Source organism: Pseudorca crassidens, chromosome 14, assembly GCF_039906515.1.
Source record: "Pseudorca crassidens isolate mPseCra1 chromosome 14, mPseCra1.hap1, whole genome shotgun sequence".
NCBI classification, from domain to species: Eukaryota; Metazoa; Chordata; class Mammalia; order Artiodactyla; family Delphinidae; genus Pseudorca; species Pseudorca crassidens.
The window spans coordinates 57,847,008-57,871,459 of record NC_090309.1 but is presented as its reverse complement, the minus strand read 5'-3'; the positions used below and the strand labels follow the sequence as shown (position 1 = coordinate 57,871,459).

Sequence of the window (24,452 nt, the reverse complement as noted above, 5' to 3'; positions counted from 1 at the left end):
TTCTCACCGTTTGGATTTTGCTGATTGTATCCCCCTGTGTTCAACCACGTTCCCCTCTCCCTCATATTTCTTGTGAATTGGTAATAGAGGACGTGGTTTCCTTCATTCCTCCTGCCCTGCCTTGGGGAAGAGTGAAGTACAAGAGACAAAAACTTCTTCATAGGCGGTGTTGTACATTAGGAGGTACATAATCTCTCATTTCTGGATGTTACTGGCATTTATTTGATGCTTATTGCCTGGAGTTCCATTAATCACAGTTATAGAGTGGTGATATTCTAATTATACTGTTCTTCATATACTAGTTGGAAGGCTTCTGTGTTTTTTGGTTATGACTCTTAATTTTAGTTTTATGTTTTAGTGTATAACAACTTACAGCAGAGGCTATCAACTTTATCAGACTCAGCCTCTCTTTTACATATTTTTTAATACTTCCTATGCTTTTCTGGAATGAAATTCATAGATAATTTATTACTACACATGTGATACATAGTTTGGCTTGGAATTTAATTTTGGGTTGAAGATAACTAACCCCATTGTCCTCAAACATCTATTGTCATTGAAAGTAGTTTTATATCACATAGATTCTCCATACTCTGCATATTACCTGTTTTTTTCCAGCTTTTAAATCTTAGAATTCTCTTATCCATTGTATCCTGAAATTTCAGGGATGCCTCAATGGTGAGGATATTTGGTAGATCATTTTATTCTATTTTATTTATTTATTTTTAAAGCTTAAAGGTTAAAAAAAATATTTATTCCTCCCTCCCTTCTTTCCTCCCTCCCTCCCCTCTCCCTTCCCCCCTCACTTCCTGAAGGCTTCTTAGTTGTGGCATGCTTGCAGGATCTAGTTCCCAGACTGGGGATCAAACGGGGTGGGGGGGCGGGGGGGGGACGGGCCCTGCATTGGGAGCACGGAGTCTTACCCACTAGACCACCAGGGAAGTCTGTGTTGAGGCCTTTTAAAAATCTTCAGAGAAAACCAATTTTTACAGATTTATGTTTATTGATAAATAAGTAGTAATGCTAAGTTTTAAGTATACAAGTAATAAAATAGAACTCCACTGTGGATTAGCAGTCTCTCTCCAGTTTGGCTACTAACGTTAAAGAAACTTACTTGGAATCTTTAAAACAAAATTCAAACAAAGGCAGTTTTCTTCCTGTACATTTCATTGTGTCAGTATTTTTATTTTAAGATGTTAGATTTTTGCAATTTTCTTGGTATCTGTAAACAAAATTTAAGTTAGCCAGAAGAGTGCTATTGAGACTATAAGTAGTGCTGCTTAAGAGATGAATGTAACATAAAGATAGTTATTTTCTTAGTACGCTTAGGCTCTTAGGATTGCTAAGGAAGAGGAGGACTAGAGGAAGAACATAGAAATGGGAAAAATCATATCACAATTTAACATTTTAAAGTCTACATGTTTAGCACACCTTTTCTTGAATGTTGTGTTTATACTATATAATCTTTCCTTTGAAATGATCAACCCTGTGGGTTGAAGTGTTTTCTTCTCCAACTAAAGTCATAATGCAGAAATGCATTGGGCTGGGGCTTCCCTGGTGGCGCAGTGGTTGAGAATCTGTCAGTGCAGCGGACACGTGTTCGAGCCCTGGTCTGGGAGGATCCCACATGCCGCGGAGCAACTGGGCCCTGTGAGCCACAACTACTGAGCCTGGGTGTCTGGAGCCTGTGCTTCGCAACAAGAGAGGCCGCGATAGTGAGAGGCCCGCGCACCGCGATGAAGAGTGGCCCCCGCTTGCCACAACTAGAGAAGGCCCTCGCACAGAAACGAAGATCCAACACAGACATAAATAAATAAATAAATTTAAAGACTAAAAAAAAAAAGAAAGAAATGCATTGGGCTGTATCACAGGATAGCCTACATATTGTCCCGAGTACTGGTGTTCCACATGGTTGTGGAAAGAAATGCTTGTGAGATTTTCCTAGTAATCAAAACAATTTGTTTGTCATCCTGTCTTGGAGAAGAGGAGCTTCCTAATCCTAGCACCTTCTTTTGAACATTCTACTTTCTCCTAGTTATAAAAGGGAAAGGTGGCACCAAGAGAGGATTTTTTTCCCCCTTGAATTCCTCTTTGATAGTTTCTTTCATGTTTGTTACCAGATCTCCAGGATCATGGGTTAATAACTTGTTGCTTTGCTTTCTTCCACGTGCCACAGACGGAAGGGGCTTTCCAAAGCACTGCTTGTCATGCTTCTTCACAAAATCCATTGAGCTATCACATTAAGCTCAAACTTCTCTTCTTGGCATTTCATTCCTGTCTTACCTACTCACGCAACTTCTCTGACATTGACCTTGGCATTTATACTACTCTGATACTGCTACTGTTCATTTCTAAAAATTTTAGAAATCTCTCTTCACTTTCTCTTCTCCATTTCCTTTCCTTTGTATTTCCAGTATATCACAATTTTATTTAACTTAATAATCTGTATTTTATGAACGCATAAATATTCCTCACATAATTCATTGTTGTACAATCTCATGTTTTCCTTGGAGTTAATAATTGTTTTGCCTTTCCTTTTGATTAGTCTTCTAAAATGTAAAAAATTTTAGTTCTTGCTTATCTGAAAATGTTTGTCACACTTGACTGATGTTTGTTTAGGCATATATTTCTGGTTTGGAAATAATTTCCCTCAGAATTTTGAATCTTTTCATTTGACCTATCTTACATTGCTGCTGTTGAGAAATGTAATCTTATGAAAGCATTTTGGATCTTTGAACTTCATTAAGTTTTTAAAAATTTGTTCATTGTATTCCGTGGATTAAATGCTGTATAAAACTGTTTGCTGAATTTCCAGTCACAGAACCAGGCATGGTTCTTTACACGAAAAAATGCTCAGAATTCAGTTTGTGGCTAATATAAGACTCATAAGACCAATGACACAAATGCCCCTGTTTTGGGGGGCGTCTTAAAAAAATAAGCATTTTATTTTGGGATACTTTTAGAGTTACAAACAAAGCTGCAAGGATGGTATAGAGAGTTCCCGTGTACTCTTCACTCAGTTTCCCCTAATGTTGATGATTTATAGAATCATTACATCTTTATCAAAGCCAAGAAATTGACATAGATGTATTACTATTGACTAAGCTCCAGACTTTATTCAGATAGTACCATTCTTTTTCTGATGTCCTTTTTTTGTTTCACGATTTACTCTGACATTTCATTTAGGTATCATGTCTCCATAGTTTCCTCTGGTGTGTATCCCAGTCTTTCCTTGTTTTTCATGACCTTGACAGTTTTGAAGCATAATATATATATATTATATATATTTTTAATAATTATTGAGATATTGTGATGGTTAATTTCATGTGTCAACTTGACTGGGGCTATGTGAGGCCCAGATATCTGGTTAAGCATTCTGGGTGTGTCCGTGAGGATGTTTCCGGAAGAGATTATTAGAATCAGTAGACTGAGTAAAGCAGATTGCCCCCCCCCCCCGCGCACACCCACCCCCCACCCCCCGTGTGGGGGAAACCTCTTTTAATCTGTTGAAGATCTGAAAAGAGCAAAAAGGTAGAGGAAGGGAGACTTCTCTCCCTGTGTGACTGAGTAAGCTGCGACCTCGGTCTCCTGCCCTCGGACTGGGATTTACAGCATCAGCACTCCTGGTTCTCAGGCCTTTGGACTTGGACCAGAACTACACGTTTTGTTTACCCATTCATCAGCTGATGGAAGTTTGGGTTGTTTCCACTTCTTGGCTGTTATGAATAATGCTGCTGTGAACATCCGTGCACAGGTTTTTGTGTGGATGTATGTTTTCTTTTCTGGTATCACGCTTAGGAGTGGAATTGCCGGGTCAGAGGGCAACTCTGTTTAACATTTTGAGGAACGGCCAAACTGATTTCAGAAGTGACTGCACAGTTTTATATCCTCACCAGCAAAGTATTAGGGTTCCAGTTTCTCCACATCCACGTCAACACTAGTTATTGTCTGTGTTTTTCATTGTAGGCATCCTTGTGGTTTTCTGTGACGTGTATCTCACTGTGGTTTTGAGTTTGCGTTTTCCTAATGGCTGAGAATGTTGAGCATCTTCCCCCCGCCACACTGGCAAATAGTTTGTTTTTGCATATGTTAAAAATCGAAATATAGTTGACATACAACATTATGTTAGTTTCAGGTGTACTAAATAGTTATTTGACATTTGCATACATTATGAAATGATCACAATAAGTCTAGTAATCATCTGTCCCCGTACAAAGTTACAATTAGGTTCATTGCTTGAGGTTCAGGGTAAAACAATTGGGTTATCTATATTCAGAAGTTGATAATAGTTCCTTTAGTTTGCTGTTAGCTTAAAATTTATCATGCTTTTTCCTGTGAGCCAAGATTTGTTCAGCATAAAGGAAGCCAACACTTTAAATCTCTTTTTAAACTACTTTTATCAACAACTCTTGGCGTGGTGGTACATGTGTTAATTACATATTCATATTTACTTCATAAAATAATTCTGACTGAACCTTTTACTTTGTTAGCTGTTAATATATGTACATGAAAATTTAAGTGTCACATTTTCATTTTTAATGGGGGAAAAGGTACAATATACTACATTAAAGAAAAATTAAGTACTAAAATTACCTATTATCCTTTCCTCTTTGCATAAAATCTGCATTTCCAAAAATAACTTATATTTTAGATTGGTTAGGATATCTATCCTTCTATTGGTTTTGTAATCATGTTGTGCCTCTAAAACAGTATAATCAGTGTTTCCTTATCTCCTGATATAAATATGAAAATAATGGTTTAGTTATTAAATTCTTTTGTCATTTCAGACAGTATGGAGGCAACTTTATGCTATATTGGTTTTTTTTGTTTGTTTTTTGGGTTTTTTTTGCGGTACGCAGGCCTCTCACTGTTGTGGCCTCTCCCGTTGTGGAGCACAGGCTCCGGACGCGCAGGCTCAGTGGCCATGACTCATGGGCCCAGCTGCTCCGTGGCATGTGGGATCTTCCCGGACCCGGGGCACAAACCTGTGTCCCCTGCATCGGCAGGCGGACTCTCAACCACTGCGCCACCAAGGAAGCCCTATGCTATATTCTTTTAATGAATTTTCAGTGTCTGTTATCCTATAAAATTCAAGTGATATCTATTAGAATAACATTTACAGCATCTGCTCCTCTCCATTTAAAAAAAAACAAACCTGACTTTAGAGAACTTAAAAAAATATTTTTTCTAGGTGATTAAGTATTAAATGTTAGAAATACTGCTTTGTCAGCAGTTATTGAGGCAAGAGAAGTAAATGAAACTATTTTTGGAAATCCCGTTTGTTGCTTAAGCACTCTTGCATGTATGAGCATGTATTCACAGGTCATAAGAGGTTCTTCTATGGCAGCTGTAGATGCGGTAACAGCAACAGAGCAATTTCCCTGCTCGTAATTCTGTCCTTTGTAAGAGCTTGTCATGTAATTGTTGACTTTACATATGCATTGAAGTAATAATGTTAATTTTTCTGCTTCAGTAATATGCATGAATAAAATACATTAGAAAAGCAGAAAACCTTGGTAATAGCTCCTGGTAATCAAATTAGAGATTTGACAGGATAATATGGTAATCAAATTAGAGATTTGACAGGATAATATGGAAATACCACATGCTCACAGAGAAATCTTATTTTTTTAAAAAATAAATTTATTTATTTATTTTTGGCTGCATTGAGTCTTCTTTGCTGCAAGCGGGCTTTCTCTAGTTGTGGTGAGCGGGGGCTACTCTTCGTTGTGGTGCAGGATCTTCTCATTGTGGTGGCTTCTCTTGTTGCGGAGCACGGACTCTAGGCGCGGGGCTCAGTAGTTGTGGCTCGCAGGCTCCAGAGCGCAGGCTCAGTAGTTGTGGTGCACGGGCTTAGCTGCTCTGCAGCCTGTGGGATCTTCCTGGACCAAGGCTCGAACCCATGTCCCCTGCATTGGCAGGTGAATTCTTAACCACGGCGCCACCAGGGAAGTCCCTGAGAGAAATCTTTTGAAGTGGTAACAGCCTAAGATGATTAACAGAGAAAGATGTTTTGATGAGAGGAAATCTTTTTTTAGATTTAAGGAATATAGAGTTGCAAAATGTTTAGTAAACTATAATTTTTTTTTTTTAGTAAACTATAATTTTTTACTTATGTATTAATATTTTACTTTTGCAAAAGTTTTGCTTTTGGTAATTTTTTCCTTTGAATTGTATTTCACTCTGATAATCTAACAACAAGCTTCCTATTTAATGTATATTTGATGCATTTGTTTTGCAGGCTATTTCATGGGGAGCAAGTAGTGACTTTTGTTTAGAAAATCAAATGATATTATGACATTTAAAAAATATTTTGTGAGCCCTGACCAATATCTGTAACTTGAATAGTCTATCAAAATTCTCCTGTCAAATTTGTAGCTATATTGAAGTTTTCAAGCTGGGAGGATAATTTTAAAAGTGGTAATAAATACAACTACCTGAATAACCCTGATTTTTCTCAGGTCTAGATAAGCCTTTTTTACCTCTTTTTTAAAAATTTATTTATTTATTTATTTATTCATACATACATACATACATCTTTATTGGAGTATACTTGCTTTACAGTGTTGTGTTAGTTTCTGCTTTATAACAAAGTGAATCAGTTATACATATACATATATCCCCTTAGCTCCTCCCTCTTGCATGTCCCTCCCACCCTCCCTATCCCACCCCTCTAGGTGGTCACAGAGCACCGAGCTGATCTCCCTGTGCTATGCAGCTGCTTCCCACTAGCTAGCTATTTTACATTTGGTAGTGTATATATGTCCATGCCACTCTCTCACTTCGTCCCAGCTTACCCTTCTGCCTCCCCGTGTCCTCAAGTCCATTCTCTACGTCTGCATCTTTATTCCTGTCCTGCCCCTAGGTTCTTCAGAACTTTTTTTGGTTTTTTTTACATTTCATATATATGTGTTAGCATACGGTATTTGTTTTTCTCTCTCTGACCTTACTTCACTCTGTATGACTCTCTAGGTTCATCCACCTCACTACAAATAACTCAATTTCGTTTCTTTTTATGGCTGAGTAATATTCCATTGTATATAGGTGCCACATCTTTATCCATTCATCTGTCGATGGACACTTAGGTTGCTTCCATGTCCTGTAAGCCTTTTTTAAAATAGACATTTCTTTTCCAAGCATACACCCAGCTATTATCAAAGGTAAATGCCATGAGACTTCAAGGTCCATGAATCTTATTTGCCCCTTGCTCTACAGGAGTTTCTTGTATTTAAATTTTAACTAGTCTTTAGAACAGTTTCAATAAAGGTAAGTTACTTAATCCTGATGTGAATGTATATTATTTTAGGTTCTCATATGCAGTGGCTACTTTAAAAATTTGAAGGTTATTTCAGGCATTGGTTTGCATGGTGTTGTCTTTGAAAATCCCTTGTATAAAATTACCTCATATTAACTCTTTACAGATTCAGAAACTAGCTCTTATTCTGAATATTGCATTGTACTCTTCTTTTTTTTCTTGAAAAATTAGGAAATACCTATAAAGTGTTTTATGTTACAAGGATTTACTGCCTAACATTGTTCCTTCCCCAGATTAGCCTCTCAATAAATGTCTGCAAACACAGCCTTATTTTTTAGGTTACACAAAACCAAGATGGTAGAGAGTCCAAGTATATACATACATAGATTTTCCTAAAAGCCATCTAGTTTCTTAATACCACCTTTACATTTTGAATATTCTTAACTTTGTATATATCATCACTGTGAGGGTGAGGTGGCCTTTATTTATTCACTTTTCTCCTCTTTCAACAGGGGGAAATGCAGTGTTGCCCTTCTGAATGAGACAGAGTCTGTATTGTCATATCTTGATAAAGAGGTAATTCACAATTATACTTGTTTTTGGTTTTCCCTCTATTTCATAAGAAGCCCATACTTTTGTATTATTTCTTCTTCTAACAAATTATTGCACAATGATAGCAGTATTATGGTAAAAGTATAATGACTAGACTGCATTCAGTTAATTTTATTTTTCTGGTTAACTGAGATAAAAGTTGGCAAAAACTCCCATGTCTGTCTGTCTCTTTTGCTTGGTAATGAAAAGCTTGTAAAGTATAGCACGTGATTTAGTTGGTAGTGGAAGAACTATTTTTGGCTTTATGAAATAAATGATTTCAGTATACTTGGTCCTCCTCCCTTTTTTTTTCTTTTTAAATAAATAGCATTTCTTTTAGACTGTTTGCAGATGAGATTTTACCATTGGTGGTCTGCTTTCTTCCTTGGAATCCTAATAAACTTTGTCAACTAAAAATATTTTTTTCTGTAAACTTCAAGAAACATTTTAAACATTTTTAACAAGTTGAATTAGAGCAAGCACTTCATTGAAGGGAGGAAATTCTTGTAAGCAAGGCTATTCCACATTTTGTAGTTTTATGTGACTTTTATCATTTGTGTTGTGGGGAAAATATTTTACTGTTGATAATGTTTCAGTATTTAAGCTTTATAATTACATAGTGTTTGTTTTCCCAAAATCTTTATTACACATAGGTTTTTTTTTTTTTACAGAATTAAAGGGACATTTTTTCTTTTTTTTTGTTTGTTTGCGGTACGCGGGCCTCTCACTGTTGTGGCCTCTCCCATTGCGGAGCACAGGCTCCAGACGCGCAGGCTCAGCGGCCATGGCTCACGGGCCCAGCCGCTGCGCGGCACGTGGGATCTTCCCAGACCGGGGCACGAACCCGTGTCCCCTGCATCGGCAGGTGGACTCTCAACCACTGTGCCACCAGGGAAGCCCTACTCTGTAGTTTTATGGTTTCATTATTGTGACATTGGATTTATTGCTTTATAAAAAGTAGAAGGAATTATGTTTACCTAGGTATTTTCTGTCTTTTCTTTTTTTTCCAGGATACTTTTTTCTACTCATTGGTCTATGATCCCTCAGTGAAAACACTGTTAGCTGACAAAGGTGAAATCAGAGTGGGACCTAGATATCAAGCAGACATTCCAGAAATGCTCTTAGAAGGTATGTTTTCCTTTGGGTTGCAAATCCTATGAAAACAAATGTACCTTGAAACTCAAATATTTTCCTCATATGGAAGAAACAACTTTCAGGCTAAAGTTTAAAAGTAACGGGCTCTTCCAAATTTAGAAATACAACAAACGGCAATGAAAAATAATTTAATCGATCAGTTATTCATTTTTTATTTCACACTTTCATGAGTTTTCTGCCTGTGTTTTTCTTTTAAATACAACTTTAAGAATGTTAGTGTTGTTGAACTTGTGTTTCAATGTGACACGCTCACGCCTTGAGATCCTGAGTGCCTTCATGTCATCTCTCTATGGTAGCCTTGCAATCTAGTGAACATTTACATTTTGGTGGGAATTTTGGCAGATCTGCGTAGTTTCTATACCAGAGAGATTCAGAGCTTTGCATTTTAAACACAGATCTTCCTAGCAAGACTTTTCTTTCTTCTGTCATAATTATATACTTAAAACCTTTATTTTCTGATTTCAAAAGTAAGACATTCTTACCATTAAAAAATAAAACACAAAGAAACGTGTAATATAGAAAATGAACACCACCCCCTTTCCTTCTTTCCAAACCCATATTTAATTACTAATATTGCTCAGGGTATTTTTTTTTTTTTTTTTTTGGTACAGTCTCTGGCTCGTAACCCATTCAGGTGTGGTCTTTGTGGGATGGCAAGTTGCACGTTGCTCTGCAGTTGCTTCTTTCAGTTAATAGTGTATCTTTAGCATCTTTCCTGATGAGCAGAGTGGCTTTATTCTTTTCAGTGACTGTAGAGTTCTTAAGTCTGCATGGATGTGCCACAATTTATTTCCTTTACCAGTACCCTATTGACAGACTTTCAGGTGTTTACATTTTTTGATATTACAAATGATGCTTCTAGAAAAGCTTTACATATACTTACGCTGTGTAAATATTTTTCAAGCATAGCTCCCTGGAAGATATTGAAAATGCTTCTTTGCCCTTCAAAAAGGCTGTTAATTTTCATATGAGTGAACCAAATGCTTCCACCACTAGATTATTAAAGAACCCCCCTTGCCCATTTTGTGATACTGTTGTCTTGGCTTTTCATTTTTTTTGTTGTTTTTTTTTCTTTTTCTTTAATTTTTAAAAGTTACTTATGCTTTCCGTTACTGCTCTTCTGTAAATTTCTTGTGTATTTTCTATTTGGTTATTTATATGTATTGGCAAGAGTATTTTGCATATTAAAGGTAAACAAATATAAAAGTATTTGCCCTTTGTCTGCCTCCTCACTTAAAAAATGTTAATGATTTTAAATTTGTTTTATTTATTTTTGTTATACAGAAATTGAGAATTTTTGTCATACAGAAGTTTAGAATTTATCCCTTAAGGTTTATATAATTAGCATTCTTTACCTTGCCTTACCTATAGGAAGTATATGCAGAAAAGTTAAATCAACTCAGGATAGAGTTGTGTTGTCATTGTCAGTGGTGGGTAGGTGAGGTGGCTGTGAATAATAACAGGTTGCAGACTTCTGCATTTTCATGAATTCATTACAAGGAAAGGTCAGTCAGTAACGACTAAGCTTTGAGAACAGAATGCCACGTCTGCACTCATCTGTGTTTAGAAGTTTTTTTTGAAGAAATTGTAAGTAGTGACTCGGTTTATTATAGGCTGAGAGATTGCGTTTATTAGCATTCTGTTCTGTACAAACCATCTTTTCTTCCAGAAATAATTTTGGATGTTTTATAGTCCGTAATGTTTGATCTTAGACTTTTATCACTACATGTAAGTGTTCACTAAATATTTATTGTTTTATTTTTAAAAACACTTGATTTTTAAGTTTTACAAATAGTGCTGCATTGTATCCTTTATATAATGCATAATTTTGTACTCTGGATATAACTGGAAAATATGTTCCCAGAAATGAAATTACTAAGTCATAAGGCATGTGTTTCTGAAATTTTATACAAAATGGTAATTGTCTTCCAAGTAATTATTTACAGGTGTCTTTTTTCCTTGTTTTAATTAAGGTATAATTTATATGTAGTACATTTCACCCTCTTTTGTGACAGTTCTTTGAGTTTGGGGCAGATGTATACACTCTTAGTGAGATAGTTCAGCAAGTTCATCTATGCACAGGTCAAAAGCCAGGAGTGACCCTGGTGCTCATGTGTGCTTGTCGCCTGACCCAAGTTCTACATCCCCTAAGCAGCCCTTTGTTAACTCCTCCCTGAACTTTGATCTCTCCCCTTGTCAAACTCTGCAGACTGTGTCGTTCATGTAATCTTGTGTGCTATTTTTATTATTTGACTTTTAAAATTTTGGACTGCCTGAGCTGTTGATTGTGTGGTCCTCTCTCTCTTTTTCATAAGAAAAAAATTTATATATATATATAAATATATTTTATTGAAGTATAGTTGATTTACAATGTTGTGCTTTTTAATTTTTTTGATTTTTAAATTTATATATATATTTTATTGAAGTATTTTAATTTATTTTTTAATTTTAATTTATTTATTTTTATTTTGGGTGCGCCGTGGCTTGCACGATCTCAGTTCCCTGACCAGGAATTGAACCTGGGCCATGGCAGTGAAAGCTCCAAGTCCTAACCACTAGACCACCGGGGAACTCCCTAATTTATTTTTTTTATGTTTGGTTCTTTCTTGAGCACTGACATAAACCTAGGTGTATAGAAAGCCTAGAAAATTTTGTGTATTGCTCATGTAAAGATAAATGCTGAACCAAGTAATAAAGTTGGGATATTTCAAGTAATGGGGGCGCATAAAAATCAGATCATGGAATCTCATGAGTTCCCACTTATCTGCAAAACTTTTACGTATGATATTGCCCCTGAAAAGCATAAAGCTGGTTAGAGTTAGTAATTTGGAAAGCATATCTACCTAGCTTAGAATTTACGAAATTATTTTAGGAAACGAAATCATATATAAAATGCAATAATTTATTCTACAGTACTTCTCAATAAGGATTTGAATTCTTGAGGGTAAGAACCTTGAGGTTCTTCTTCCAGGTAAAAGGAAAGATTCTTAACAGCTTGTGGCATTTGGGCAGTTACATCAGTTGTGACTAAATATTCATTAATATAATAGATCTTATAATTCATTAACAAGTATTAATTGCCTTTAACATTGCGATTCTCTTAGTAGTCTTCCGGGTGGGTGGTTTACAAACTTTATTTAGGCAGTAGAACCCTTTCTTATTACGCAGTATGACCTTAAATAAGAAAGTCAGGTTGTTGTGGGTGAAGTGGAAGAGAAGGCCCTGTTGAGTCTCTTGAGGTACCTTACTGAACCTTAGGATTCAGAGAATCAACTTGAAGGCCACTGTGCCAATTAGAATCCTGTCTCTTCATTGCACAGTCAAAACCCCCAGTCCTTGCAGTTAGAAGCGCTTATGATGAAGTCCCTTTGTAACATAGTATAACGAAGGGGCTCTACTGTTTTCCCTTTGCCTTTTCCCATTTTTTAAATCTTAAAATTTATTTTATTGCAAACAGTATGAATTGTGATAGAAAATGTAATTATATTGGAAACAAAAAGTAGTAGTCCCTCAGATCATCCCTTCGAACCCACTATTAACCACTGTTATTAATTTAACATGTTCTCCCAGAGTGTTTGTTATATAAATATGTATAGAGATCCACGAAATTATGTTCTGTAGTATTCCATTGTGTGATAGATCCACGTTTATTTTATCTATTTATGTGTTTAATGGTCGGGTAAGTTTCCCCTCAGTTGTTCTTTAAAATTTCTTGGTTGTGGCAGGGTTCTCATGTCGATGAGATTTTTTTTTCTTACTGTCAAAGTTTATCATCAATTTGTCAATGTCTTCCTTTCCAGATTTCATTAGGATTCTGATTGAAATTGTATTAATATTAAGATTACTTTGGGAGGTGATTGATTATTTTATAATATTGGGTCTGCTTCTGAGGTTTCTGTTCTATTCCCCTGGTCTGTCTGTCTGTTCATGCTCTAGTAACCCATGTTTTAATTATAGAGGCTTTGTAGTATGTGTTAATATCTGGTGAGGCTAGTTCCCCTCTTATTTTTCCAAGCTTGACTAACACCAGAAAAAAAAAATCTTCCTTCCTGTTTTTATTGGGGATGCAGTTAATTTTTAAGTTAGACAGACATATTGATGATTTTGAAACATCCTATCCAGACACAAGGGATTCTTTCTCTTTGTTCAAGGCTACTTTTGGGTCTTGTGGAAGTTTTTTGTTTGTTTGTTTTGTTTTAATACAGATTTTATATATTTCTTGTTAAGTTTATTTTATTTAATTATTTTTTTTCTGGCTGCTTTGGGTCTTAGTTGCTGTGTGCAGGCTTTCTTTAGTTGCGACGAGCAAGGACTACTCTTTGTTGTGCGTGGGCTTCTCATTGTGGTGGCTTCTCGTTGCAGAGCACAGGCTCTAGGTGCACGGGCTTCAGTAGTTGCAGCACGTGGGCTCAGTAGTTGTGGCACGCGGGCTCTAGAACGCAGGCTCAGTAGTTGTGCTACATGGGCTTAGTTGCTCCGCGGCATATGGGATCCTCCCAGGATCGTACCCGTGTCCCCTGCACTGGCGGGCGGATTCTTAACCACTGCACCACCAGGGAAATCCCAAGTTTATAACTTGTTAGGTTTATTTATACGTGTTCATCTTTAGCAATGAAAAACATTGTGTTTTTCAACATAAATGAAAGTCACTTTGGGCTCTTATTTCAACTTAAAGCATTTAGCGTATCCAAAATGTTTTTTTCACTTGTAATCAGGAAACCAACTAGATGCAAGATTTAAAGAACCCCTTCTTCTAATTAGTATATTTTCTGGGAAGAAGGAGTAGGGTGGCAGATACGTACTCCAGCAGTTAAACCACACTTGAAAAACACAGACACTGCCATCATAGAAACTTTCATACACAGCCAGTACCTGTTTGCTGGGGAATTAAATCATAGAAAACATCATATTCAAGAACAGATATTTAGGACTTGATGCAGTCTGTGCTTACTAACCCTTTTGATACTCTTGAGTGGGTACGTTTAGACCAGTCCCCACTCCAATTTGCATTGGCATGGGATGTAGAACTTGAATTAATATCCTGAGTAGGTGGAAGCATCAGCTCCATGCCAGAATATATTACAGTCTTGCTTTCTTTGTGAATGTGTCCTGATGAATTTAAGACATTGTTGTGGCATTTGTCTTGCTGGTGAATATTTCTTTTTCGTGGCTTTAGAATTTTAAAATTCATTTATGGCTACCCACCATCTAGCAAACTCTTGAGATCTGGAAAGATCAGTATGTAGCTTGCAAGCGAAGGTGAAGGTTTGTTTTTTAGATTTTAAATCTTTTTTGAGTTTGAATAACTACCTAGAGAATTTTCCATAGAAAAAAGATGTCATATGTAGTAAGTTTTGAATTATTATTTAGCTGTATTGTAAAATTGGAATTTTAAGAAATTATTTACATATTAAACTTTGTAACTGTTAAAAGTATTATAACATTAAATTATTAAACAAGGGAGCTTCCCTGGTGGCGCAGTGGTTGAGAGTCCGCCTGCTGATGCAGGGGAAACGGGTTTGTGCCCCGGTCCGGGAGGATCCCACGTGCCATGGAGCGGCTGGGCCCGTGAACCATGGCCGCTGGGCCTGCGCGTCTGGAGCCTGTGCTCCACAACGGGAGAGGCCACAGCAGTGAGAGGCCCGCGTACCGCAAAAAAAAAAAAAAAAAAAAAAAAAATTATTAAACAAAAATGACTTTGGATTCACAGTTTTGGGTAAAATCTGGCTGTACTATGTTTTAGCTCAGTTACCTTGGGAAAATTATTTAACCTCTCCAAGTTCCCATTTCTTCCTCTTTAAAAAGTGAGTAATAATGTATGTGCATACATCATAGTGTTGTGATGATCAAATGAAGTAATTCTTTTAAAGCATTTTTTATTTTTTAAAATTTATTTTATTTTTATTTATTTATTTTTGCCTATGTTGGGTCTTCGTTGCTACACGCGGGCTGTCTCTAGTTGCGGCGAGCGGGGCCTACTCTTCATTGCAGTGTGCATGCTTCTCATTGCAGTGGCTTCTCTTGTTGTGGAGCACAGGCTCTAGGCACGCGGCAGGCTTCAGTAGTTATGGCACACAGGCTCAGTAGTTGTGGCTCGCGGGCTCTATAGTGGAGGCTCAGTAGTTGTGGCGCACGGGCTTAGTTGCTTCGTGCAATGTGGGATCTTCCCAGACCAGGGATCAAACCTGTGTCCCCTGCATTGGTAGGGGGATTCTTAACCACTGTGCCACCAGGGAAGCCCTTGTAAAGCATTTAGCACAGCACCTGCTGCTCAGTGTTCGCTATTACAGTTGCTTCTCCCGGGCCACCAACTGTCTACTGCTCCTAATTAAGTAACTCCTGTCTGTATTTGGGAATTTAGGGTGTGTCTCTCTTTGAAAGTTAAAGAATTAAATTAGAATAGTCTCTTATGCTAAAATACATGCCTTTTAAACTTGAATTAGCTCATATACAGTCAATAGAAAAATGTCAGTATAGTGTGGAAATTGTCAGTTCATCTGAGGCTTTTCTAAGCAGTTATTCTCACAGATGAAGAGCGTTTAAGAAAAAAAAAAACAGTATATGGCGCATCTTAGAGTTACAGATAAAGGAATGAAAAATATCTTCCCCAGTGTTTATAAAAGCCTATACCCTAGATTTTATTTTTTATTTTGTTGAAACTACACAATGACCTACATCTCGGTGGAGGAAGCATAAGTCCAGGGTTTTAGAAGATAAAGGATTGACTGACCTTTGTGCTTGGTGCAAATGTCAGTGGAGATTTAACTGTGTTGGTATTTTTGTTATGATTGTTACTTTTTTTTTTTTTTAAGTGCTCTGGTTCTTAGGTTTTAAAAATTTTTGTCCTGTTTTTCCGTAGACACTATTATTTTCAAGTGTGTAATTTTGCAGAATGTGTTTTCCGCAATGTGGTAGATGTTAATTAACTTAAAAACACCAGACCATAACAAGTAAGTGTAAGCAGATATCGGCTGCAACCATGTGAGCGCAGTAGTTCATAACCCAGGGCAGTTTTGTCTTCCGTGGGACATTAGACAATGTCTGTAGACATTTTTGGTTGCCACACCTGGGTGGAGCGGGAGATGCTACTGGCTTCTAGTGGGTGGAGATCAGGACTGCTGCTGAGCATAGTACAATGCACAGGACAGCCCCCATGACAAGGAGTTGTTGGCCCAAAGTGTCAACAGTGCACACTGTGTAGAGAGGAACCCTACTGTAAAGGGTTTTGGGGACATAGTAAGCACTAAATAAATGTTAGTTAATATTTACATAGTTATAGTAATATTTAAATTTTCAAATATGAATTATATTACCTGGTCTATTTCTGTGGTTTTGATTCTGTTTATTTTTGTGCCAGTACCACATTGTTTGATTACTGTTGCTATATATTATAATCCCACCCAGTTTGGAGGATCCTCTTATATTACTCTTTTAATAATGGTAATATTCTTTGATTTGTAGAGATTAATATTTGAATTATTTTGTGGGCTTTCAGAACTAAATTTTGTTAAATTTAACTTCAAGTACTTGTACAAAAATGACAGCCTTAAGATTTTAAAATCTTCTTTATTTAAGTCATGTTATGTTCTCTGAAAGTTTTGTAATTTCTTTATATAAACATACTTCCAATTTTGTTTCTTAGTATTTTATATTTTTGTTGCCATAATATATGTGATTTTTTTTTTTTACATTTTTGTTTTCATTCTCTTTGGAATGCCATTGGGTTTTATATATTCATTTTTTATTGTGCCTTGCTTGTAATTTATTTTTAAAATCTATTTTTATTGAGATATAATTGCCATATAACACTGTGTATGTTTAATTTGTTGATTTGATTACATTTAGGTATTGCAGGTTGGTTACCACCATAGCATTAGCTATCTATCGTGTCATAATTATCACTTCTTTATTGTGGTGGGAACAAAGATCTAGTCTCTTATCAACTTTGAAGTTTATAATAACAGTATTGTCTGTAATCACTGTGCCGTGCATTAGATCTCCAGAACTTACTTACCTAGCAGTTGGAGCAACCCTTAAACAACCTCTCCCCATCCCCCTCCACCCCACCCCCTTTCCAGCCCCTGGTAACCACCATTCTACTCTGTTTTAATGAGTTTGGCTTTTTAAGATTCCACATAAAGTGATATCATACAGTATTTGTTTCTTGTAACCTATTATCCTTTGATGCATCACTTAAAACATTGCCCAGAACTTTCAGAACATTAATAAAAATGGTGATAAATGGCAGCCTTCTGTGTTTCTGAATTAAATATAATATACTCTGATGGTTGTTACAGAGAAAATGAATTATATTTAGAACAAAGAATATTTCTAGTTGTCCAGCAAAGGGTCTATAGGATGACAGATCCATCCAGCCCTAGTTCTTCAGTCTTTGAACAATGGTCTGTGCTCTTTGAGGGTATACTGAAGAAGTACTTTGCCATTATTTTCTAGAAATCTTAAAGTATAGCTGAAGGATTAGGGCTAACACATATAAAATCATTGTTGAATCTACATTTCTTCAAAATGATGAAGAGGAACGTATGAAGCAAAAAATTGGATGCTATATATAATCGTGTAAGTAGTTGGTAAATACATTTGGTAGGAATTCACAGAGAGAGAGAGCTTCATGGGCTGGTGTGGGACTAGAGCAGATTGTAATTGCCCAGATTATCATAAATGGAGGAGGAAAGTGAGATTATTGCAGTGACTGGAATGAACATGACCAGAGCCTAGAATTCTTCTTGGTTCAGTCTCTGGCTCATACATTTCCCAAGACCATTCTACAGAGTGCTGACAGCTTAGTTGAGGCTTGCATTATACAGATTCCAGAGCTTCTTAAAAGTTTTTCCCTTGTGAAAAAGTGATTAAATTGATATAAATGTAATTATATGATATGATGAATCCAAAATGGGGAATTCCCTAGAGTGACTGTTTGAATAGAACATTCTGTATTCTTTTTATGTTCTTGTTATTTTTGTTCTCATCCCATGATATTGTATGTTTTAGTTGTTAGTAGAAATGCATTCAGGAGTGTTTTATTGTTTATAGCAAATTTATTTAGCATTCTTATACTGAATTATCTTTCCTCTGTATGCTGCAGAATGTATGGATAGGATTGAAGTTTATCAATTTAACTGACTTAAATTTGAAAAGTAAATATCAGTTTTACCCTTACATTCTAGAATATATAATAGAAGGGGCTTAATACTGAATAGCATCATCATTTCATCTTGTATTATTTAAAAATGCAGATAATTATTATTATATTTCTTTTCTATTTTACTATTTATCCTACTTAACATGTATTTCTTGGAGATACTGGGGAGTATAATTGTGTCATTTTCCTTTCAAAAGTTTCATGCAGTTTACAAACGTTTGGGTTTGTAAATGGTTTTTAAAAATGAACCAATTGAATCTTTTTTTTAACATCTTTATTGGAGTATATCTGCTTTACAATGGTGTGTTAGTTTCTGCTGTATAACAAAGTGAATCAGCTATACATATACATATATCCCCATATCTCCTCCCTCTTGCGTCTCCCTCCCATCCTCCCTATCCCACCCCTCTAGGTGGTCACATGCATTGTAAGCAAAAACAATGGAAAACGAAATCCTTTTAAACACTTGATATGTCTTTGGACTAGTACTCACTCTGGGCTGCTTGTGCTTCTTTATGTTGGGGGTGGCAGTTGACTTTTTCGTTACCTACCTGTCTTTGAACAAGGAGCAGGATGGGCAGGCCCCCTACCTGACGGCAGTGGCTGACTTAGGAGACTGCAGTTGGGCTGGCCGGTTCTGCCCTCCCGCTTTCTCCTTTTGAGCCTCAGTACCTGCTTGCTCCCATTCTAGGAGGGAACACATTAATAAGCCTATAGCCTGGATTCATCAGTCACCAAGGGATGTTCAGCCTCCTAGTATGTCAGTCAGTGCAAGACTCTCTGCCTGATATTATAGATGCAGTGATCAAAACCAAAACATAGCCCAAACCAATTCCTAGCCTGATAGGAAATTCATAGCTGTAAATTGGAATCCAATCAACTCCCAAGTCTGTTTTCCATTACCATCTTTTATCCTAACATTGAGTCTTGCCTGATGGTTATATCTCCTCTTGAGACGTTCCTAAAACAAAGCATCCTGTATTATCCTCAGTCTTTTCCTCAACCTCTCGATTGTTTCCTTCTTTCTGTTAATGCCAACACTATCTATGTAGTTCTCAAGACTGGAAACCTACCCATTATACCAGTCTGTCACTGTCATTTCTAAATATTCTCTCTTAGCTCTTTATTGTCACTGTCAATACCATGTCTCCCTGTCTGTATCATGTATCTCTGTAGAGAAAATTATTCCATTGCTAAGTGTTGGATGTGAAATTTGTTTCTGATTTTGTCACTCTACTGCTAAAAAGGCAAGGGCTTATTACCTCCAAATAAAAATCTATTCAGAAAATCTGTGCAGAATCTTCAGTAATATTTTCATAACCCACTTCTTTTAGCTATCTATTCTCATTCCCCTTGATGTACTCCTGACAAAATTAGCTACTTTTCTACCACATCTTAAAGCCCCATGACTTTGTTCACATTCTCATTTCTTTTTTTTTAAATTTTAATCAATTCTTTTATTATTTACAACAGTCTTTTGATAATTTCTGCCAAATTTGTTCTGATATATTCTTTTTTTTAACATCTTTATTGCAGTATAATTGCTTTACAATGGTGTGTTAATTTCTGCTTTATAACAAAGTGAATCAGTTATACATATAAATATGTCCCCATATCTCTTCCCTCTTGCGTCTCCCTCCCTCCCACCCTCCTTATCCCACCCCTCTAGGTGGTCACAAAAAAATATGGAACGCTTCACGAATTTGCGTGTTGTCATCCTTGCGCAGGGGCCATGCTAATCTTCTCTGTATCATTCCAATTTTAGTATATGTGCTGCCAAAGCGAGCACCATTCTCATTTCTTACTTTAAGTTCTCTCCCCCTGCCAGTGCATTCATACCCTTCAGTTCTTAGCAGGAATGCCACCTCGTGCATGACATCCTTCCCTAACTAGCCTGAAATGATTTCTCTAATCTTCAGGATCTTATGGTCATATCTATACGTCTCTGTGACATCTGTTTCTTTTCATGTGTATCATAGTTATTTATGAGTAAGTTTTATCATAACTTGAGCATCTTTCTTTTCTGTCTCTGTATCCCTTAGTGAGGCTTGGGGCCTCACGCATACAAATACACAGGAAAGACATGTTAATGACTAAGTGAAGACATCATATGGTCGGTTTGGCTGTGTTATCATCAGCGTTCACTTTACAGAGTGTTCTACATCTGCTGTCTGATAGAATGTATGCAAACCATGTACATTTACCTTATACTTTTAATGCTTTGGTGACCTCAGTCATCAATCATATGTGACAATGTATGTGCCTTGTGAGTAACAAGACTCCATTTTCTTTGTTCTTGGACAGGAGAATCAGATGAGAGGGAACAGTCAAAATTGGAAGTGAAAGTTTGGGACCCAAATAGCCCACTTACAGATCGACAGATTGACCAATTTTTAGTTGTAGCACGGTGAGTATGGCACTGTGGAGTCAAGAGATGTCTTTTCTTTTTATAAAAGAATTTATAGAAATTTTATGAATTTTCCTTTTTTTGTGTTCTATTTTTCATTGGTTGTATTTTTCTTTTTCTAACTGTGTAAGAAAGTCGAATATATATCACACCTCTTCCTAAATAATATGGTTTATTATCATTAGTTTCTGTTTTAAAAATGAAAATAGATTTATTAATTTTTACTGATTAAGAAAATAAATGCTCCTTGTAAAAATGTAAGCACTACAGAAAAGTATAAAGTAGAAACTCAACACCCGAAATCACATATCTTTAATTAAAGCAGTGATCTCCTTTAAGCTAGTCAGGGATTATTCAGGTGTCAGTAATATTGTGCTCCTCTAATTGCACCCACGTGTGAGTAATGTCTGTTGGCTAGGTGTAAGTCTGTCCTTTGAGAGTTCTAAGCCTGGCTCCCTAGCTGCCTTGCCCACCCCCTCACCCCCCCCAACCCCTTTTCTTGAGAAAATGAGTGGACAGAAGTTTATTTTTATTTTTTGAATTATAAAAGTAAGTCATGTTCATGGGGGAATTGCTGCAAAGTAAGTGAGATTATCATAGCATTGTAATAGCAGAAAAATTGGAAAAAACCTAAAAGTACATCAGCAAGCAGTTGATGAATGAATTGAGGTATATTTAGTAATGGAGTATTACTTTACAATGAAAATGAATGAATTAGGGCTATATGTAGCAAAGAGATAAACCTCAAAAACAGTGTTGAGTAAGAATACATACAGTATGGTCACTGATAAAAACATTTTACAATGTGCAAACAATTGTCTTATTTCATTAATGGGCATATGTATGCATATGCATATTATACATATATGTATGAGTTCTGGGAATGTGTATTGATAAAATTTATTTCCTTAAAAAAATGAACCAAGAGACTTCCTGGGTCCAGTGGTAAAGAATGCGCCTTCCCATGCAAGGGACGTGGGTTTGATCCTGCTCGGGGAACTGAGATCCCGCATGCCACAGGGCAGCTAAGCCCGAACGCCCCACAACTAATGAGCCCATGCACCTCAACTAGAGAGCCTGCGTGCCGCAAACTACAGAGCCCGTGTGCTCTGGAGCCATGTGCCACAGCTAGAGAGAAGTCCGTGCACCGCAACAAATAGCCTGTGAGCCGCAACAAAAGATCCCTTGTGCCGCAACTAAGATCTGATGCAGCCAAAAAAAAAAAAGAAAAAAACAAATGTGGCAAAATGTGATTCAGTATTTTTATAGATTATACTCCATTTAAAGTTATTACAAAATAATGGCTATATTGCCCTGTGCTGTACAATATATACTTGTTGCTTCAAACATGGCAAAATATTAGAATGAGGTAGATTTGGACATGATTACAAGCATCTTCATTATATTCTCTAATTTTTTGTCGAATGTTTTTTATAATACAAAGGACAAAAGGGTCTTAGCCCATCCTTAGCACTGTTCATAGTGCCAGTCACCATGGAAGTCATACATTGTATCGGTGGGTAGGCATTTAGACTACAGAGCCCACACGCCTAGCCACTAACTGCTTAGATGAAGAGACTTGATATATATATACATTGTTGGGGAGGAGCCAGTCAGTGGAATAGAGGAGACTGAAGATTTGGGAGTGGAAATGAATCACTGGTGGAACTGCTGCCCTAGAGACTCCAGACAGGTTATCTGGATTTTGTATTATTTAGTAGATTTTGCAGTTTCAGATTTGATTTTCATTGTTTTTTTCCTTTTCCTGATTACGACGGGCCATGTTTTCTTTTTTCTTGAAGCCAGCATGAGAGGCACCAATGAGAAGCACCTAGTATCTTTTTCAATTTTTGTTTTTTTAAAAAAAATCTAAATACAAATTAAACCCAGTTAAGCACCACTGCACATCCCACCAGAATGGTTAAAATTTAAAAGACTGGGCTTCCCTGGTGGCACAGTGGTTACGAATCCGCCTGCCAGTGCAGGGGACACAGGTTCGAGCCCTGGTCCGGGAAGATCCCACATGCCTCTGAGCAACTAAGCCCCATGTGCCACAGCTGCTGAGCCTGTGCTCTAGAGCCTGTGAGCCACAGCTACTGAGCCTGCATGCCACAACTACTGAAGCCCATACGCCTAGATCCCATGCTCTGCAACAAGAAGCGACTGTGGTGAGAAGCCCACGTGCAGCAGCGAAGACCCAACGCAGCCAAAAATAAAATAAATAATAAAAATAAATACATTAAAAAAAAAATTTAAAAGGCTGACAGTGCCAAGCACTGGTGAAGATGTGGGACAACCAGCACTCTCATATTCTGCTGGTTGTAGTGCAAGTTGGTACAGCTGCTTTAGAAAACTGTTTGCTGTCATCTAACACACATATCCCTTAAGTTTCACTCCTAAATATATATGCAGCAGAAATGCATACACCTGTGTGCCAAAAAGATACATATACAGATGGCAGTAATGGCACTATCCATAGTTGCCCCAGCTTGGAAACACATGTCCATCAACAATAGGGTGGGGGTGGGGCATCGTGCAAAGTAATGCTCACAGCAAGGAAATGAACGAACGCAGCTCATTCACAGCAGGCAGCACGGGTGAATCCACAGACATAGTTTTGAATAAAAGAAACTGGATATGAAAAGTGTGCATAGCATGTGATTCTGTTTAAGTTTTCAATTGAGCAAAACTAATCTTTGATGTTAGAATCTGGGATGCTGGTTCCCTTCCACTAGGAAGTAGTGATTGGGAAGGAACCCGAAGAGTCTTCTGGGTGCTGTCACGATCTGTGTCTTGACCTGGATGCTGGTGGCATGGATGCATTGACTTTGTGGTAACTGAATAGCTGTACAATGTGTGCTTTTTGCATGTGTTTTTATATTTTAATTAAAACCTTAAAAAAAAATCTCTTCCTCAGCTAACATGTTTAAAACCCAGACAACAAGCGGGAAGCCTTACCTTCATTTCACGCTTTATTTCTTTTTAATTAATTTATTTATTTTATTTTATTTTTGGCTGCGTTGGGTCTTCGTTGCTGCACACGGACTTGCTCTAGTTGCGGCGAGTGGGGGCTACTGTTCGTTGCGGTGCGCGGGCTTCTCATCACGATGGCTCCTCTTGTTGCGGAGCACAGGCTCTAGGCACGTGGGCTTCAGTAGTTGTGGCACGTGGGCTCAGTAGCTGTGGCTCACGGGCTCTAGAGTGCAGCCTTGGTAGTTGTGGCTCATGGACTTAGTTGCTCCACGGCATGTGGGATCTTCCCAGACCAGGGCTCGAACCCATGTCCCCTGCATTGGCAGGTGGATTCTTAACCACTGCGCCACCAGCGGAGGCCACACTTTATTTCTTGAAGTGAGGGTTCTCTGTGTATGGAAAGGCCTTCTAAATCATTAAATGAAAATCAGTGTTGTGGTAATTGTTTTTTGGGTTTTTTTTTGGAAATCTGTTATATATTGAGTCCTTGAAAGAAGAGGTTGCTGCAGTTGATGATATCTCATTTCAAGGAAAAAATGTTATTGGGATTTCACCGTTTGGGCTAAAAAAGTGGTCAGAACTTGCTTTGCAATAATAGTGAAATTCTGCATCAAATTTATTTCTCATTTTTTAAGCACATTTGGAAACCAGCTTCTTTATTCCATGGCATTTCATTATAGATCTTTCCCTTCTTTATGCCACACAAGCCTCTTTTTCTTAATTGTTTTAGAAAATATATTTATTTATTTATTTTGGCTGCAGTGGTGTTAGTTGTGGCATGCGGACTTCTTAGTTGCGGCATGCGAACTCTTAGTTGCGGCATGTATGCAGGATCTAGTTCCCCGACCAGGGATCGAACCCAGGCCCCCTGCATTGGGAGCATGGAGTCTTACCCACTGGACTGCCAGGGA

The 24,452-nt window shown here is 37.3% G+C and overlaps 1 protein-coding gene and 1 non-coding gene across 9 annotated transcripts in view; one reads left to right on the top strand and one right to left on the bottom strand.

The window, feature by feature from the left end:
* Nucleotides 1–24,452, top strand: part of MTA3 (metastasis associated 1 family member 3) — a 168,939-nt gene that overhangs the window by 56,609 nt on the left and 87,878 nt on the right. For all 8 annotated transcript variants that reach the window (XR_010934065.1, XM_067703128.1, XM_067703134.1 and 5 more), the window contains exons 5-7: nucleotides 7,768–7,831; nucleotides 8,857–8,974; nucleotides 20,466–20,568. Coding sequence is in view for 7 of the 8 variants with exons in the window: in XM_067703128.1 (XP_067559229.1) it covers nucleotides 7,768–7,831; nucleotides 8,857–8,974; nucleotides 20,466–20,568 (285 nt within the window). In the remaining variant the exon portion in view is untranslated. The remainder of the gene's footprint in view (nucleotides 1–7,767; nucleotides 7,832–8,856; nucleotides 8,975–20,465; nucleotides 20,569–24,452) is intronic.
* On the bottom strand, nucleotides 19,841–19,950 carry LOC137206261 (U6 spliceosomal RNA). The gene has a single exon (XR_010934577.1). It is a non-coding gene; the product is annotated as a U6 spliceosomal RNA (small nuclear RNA).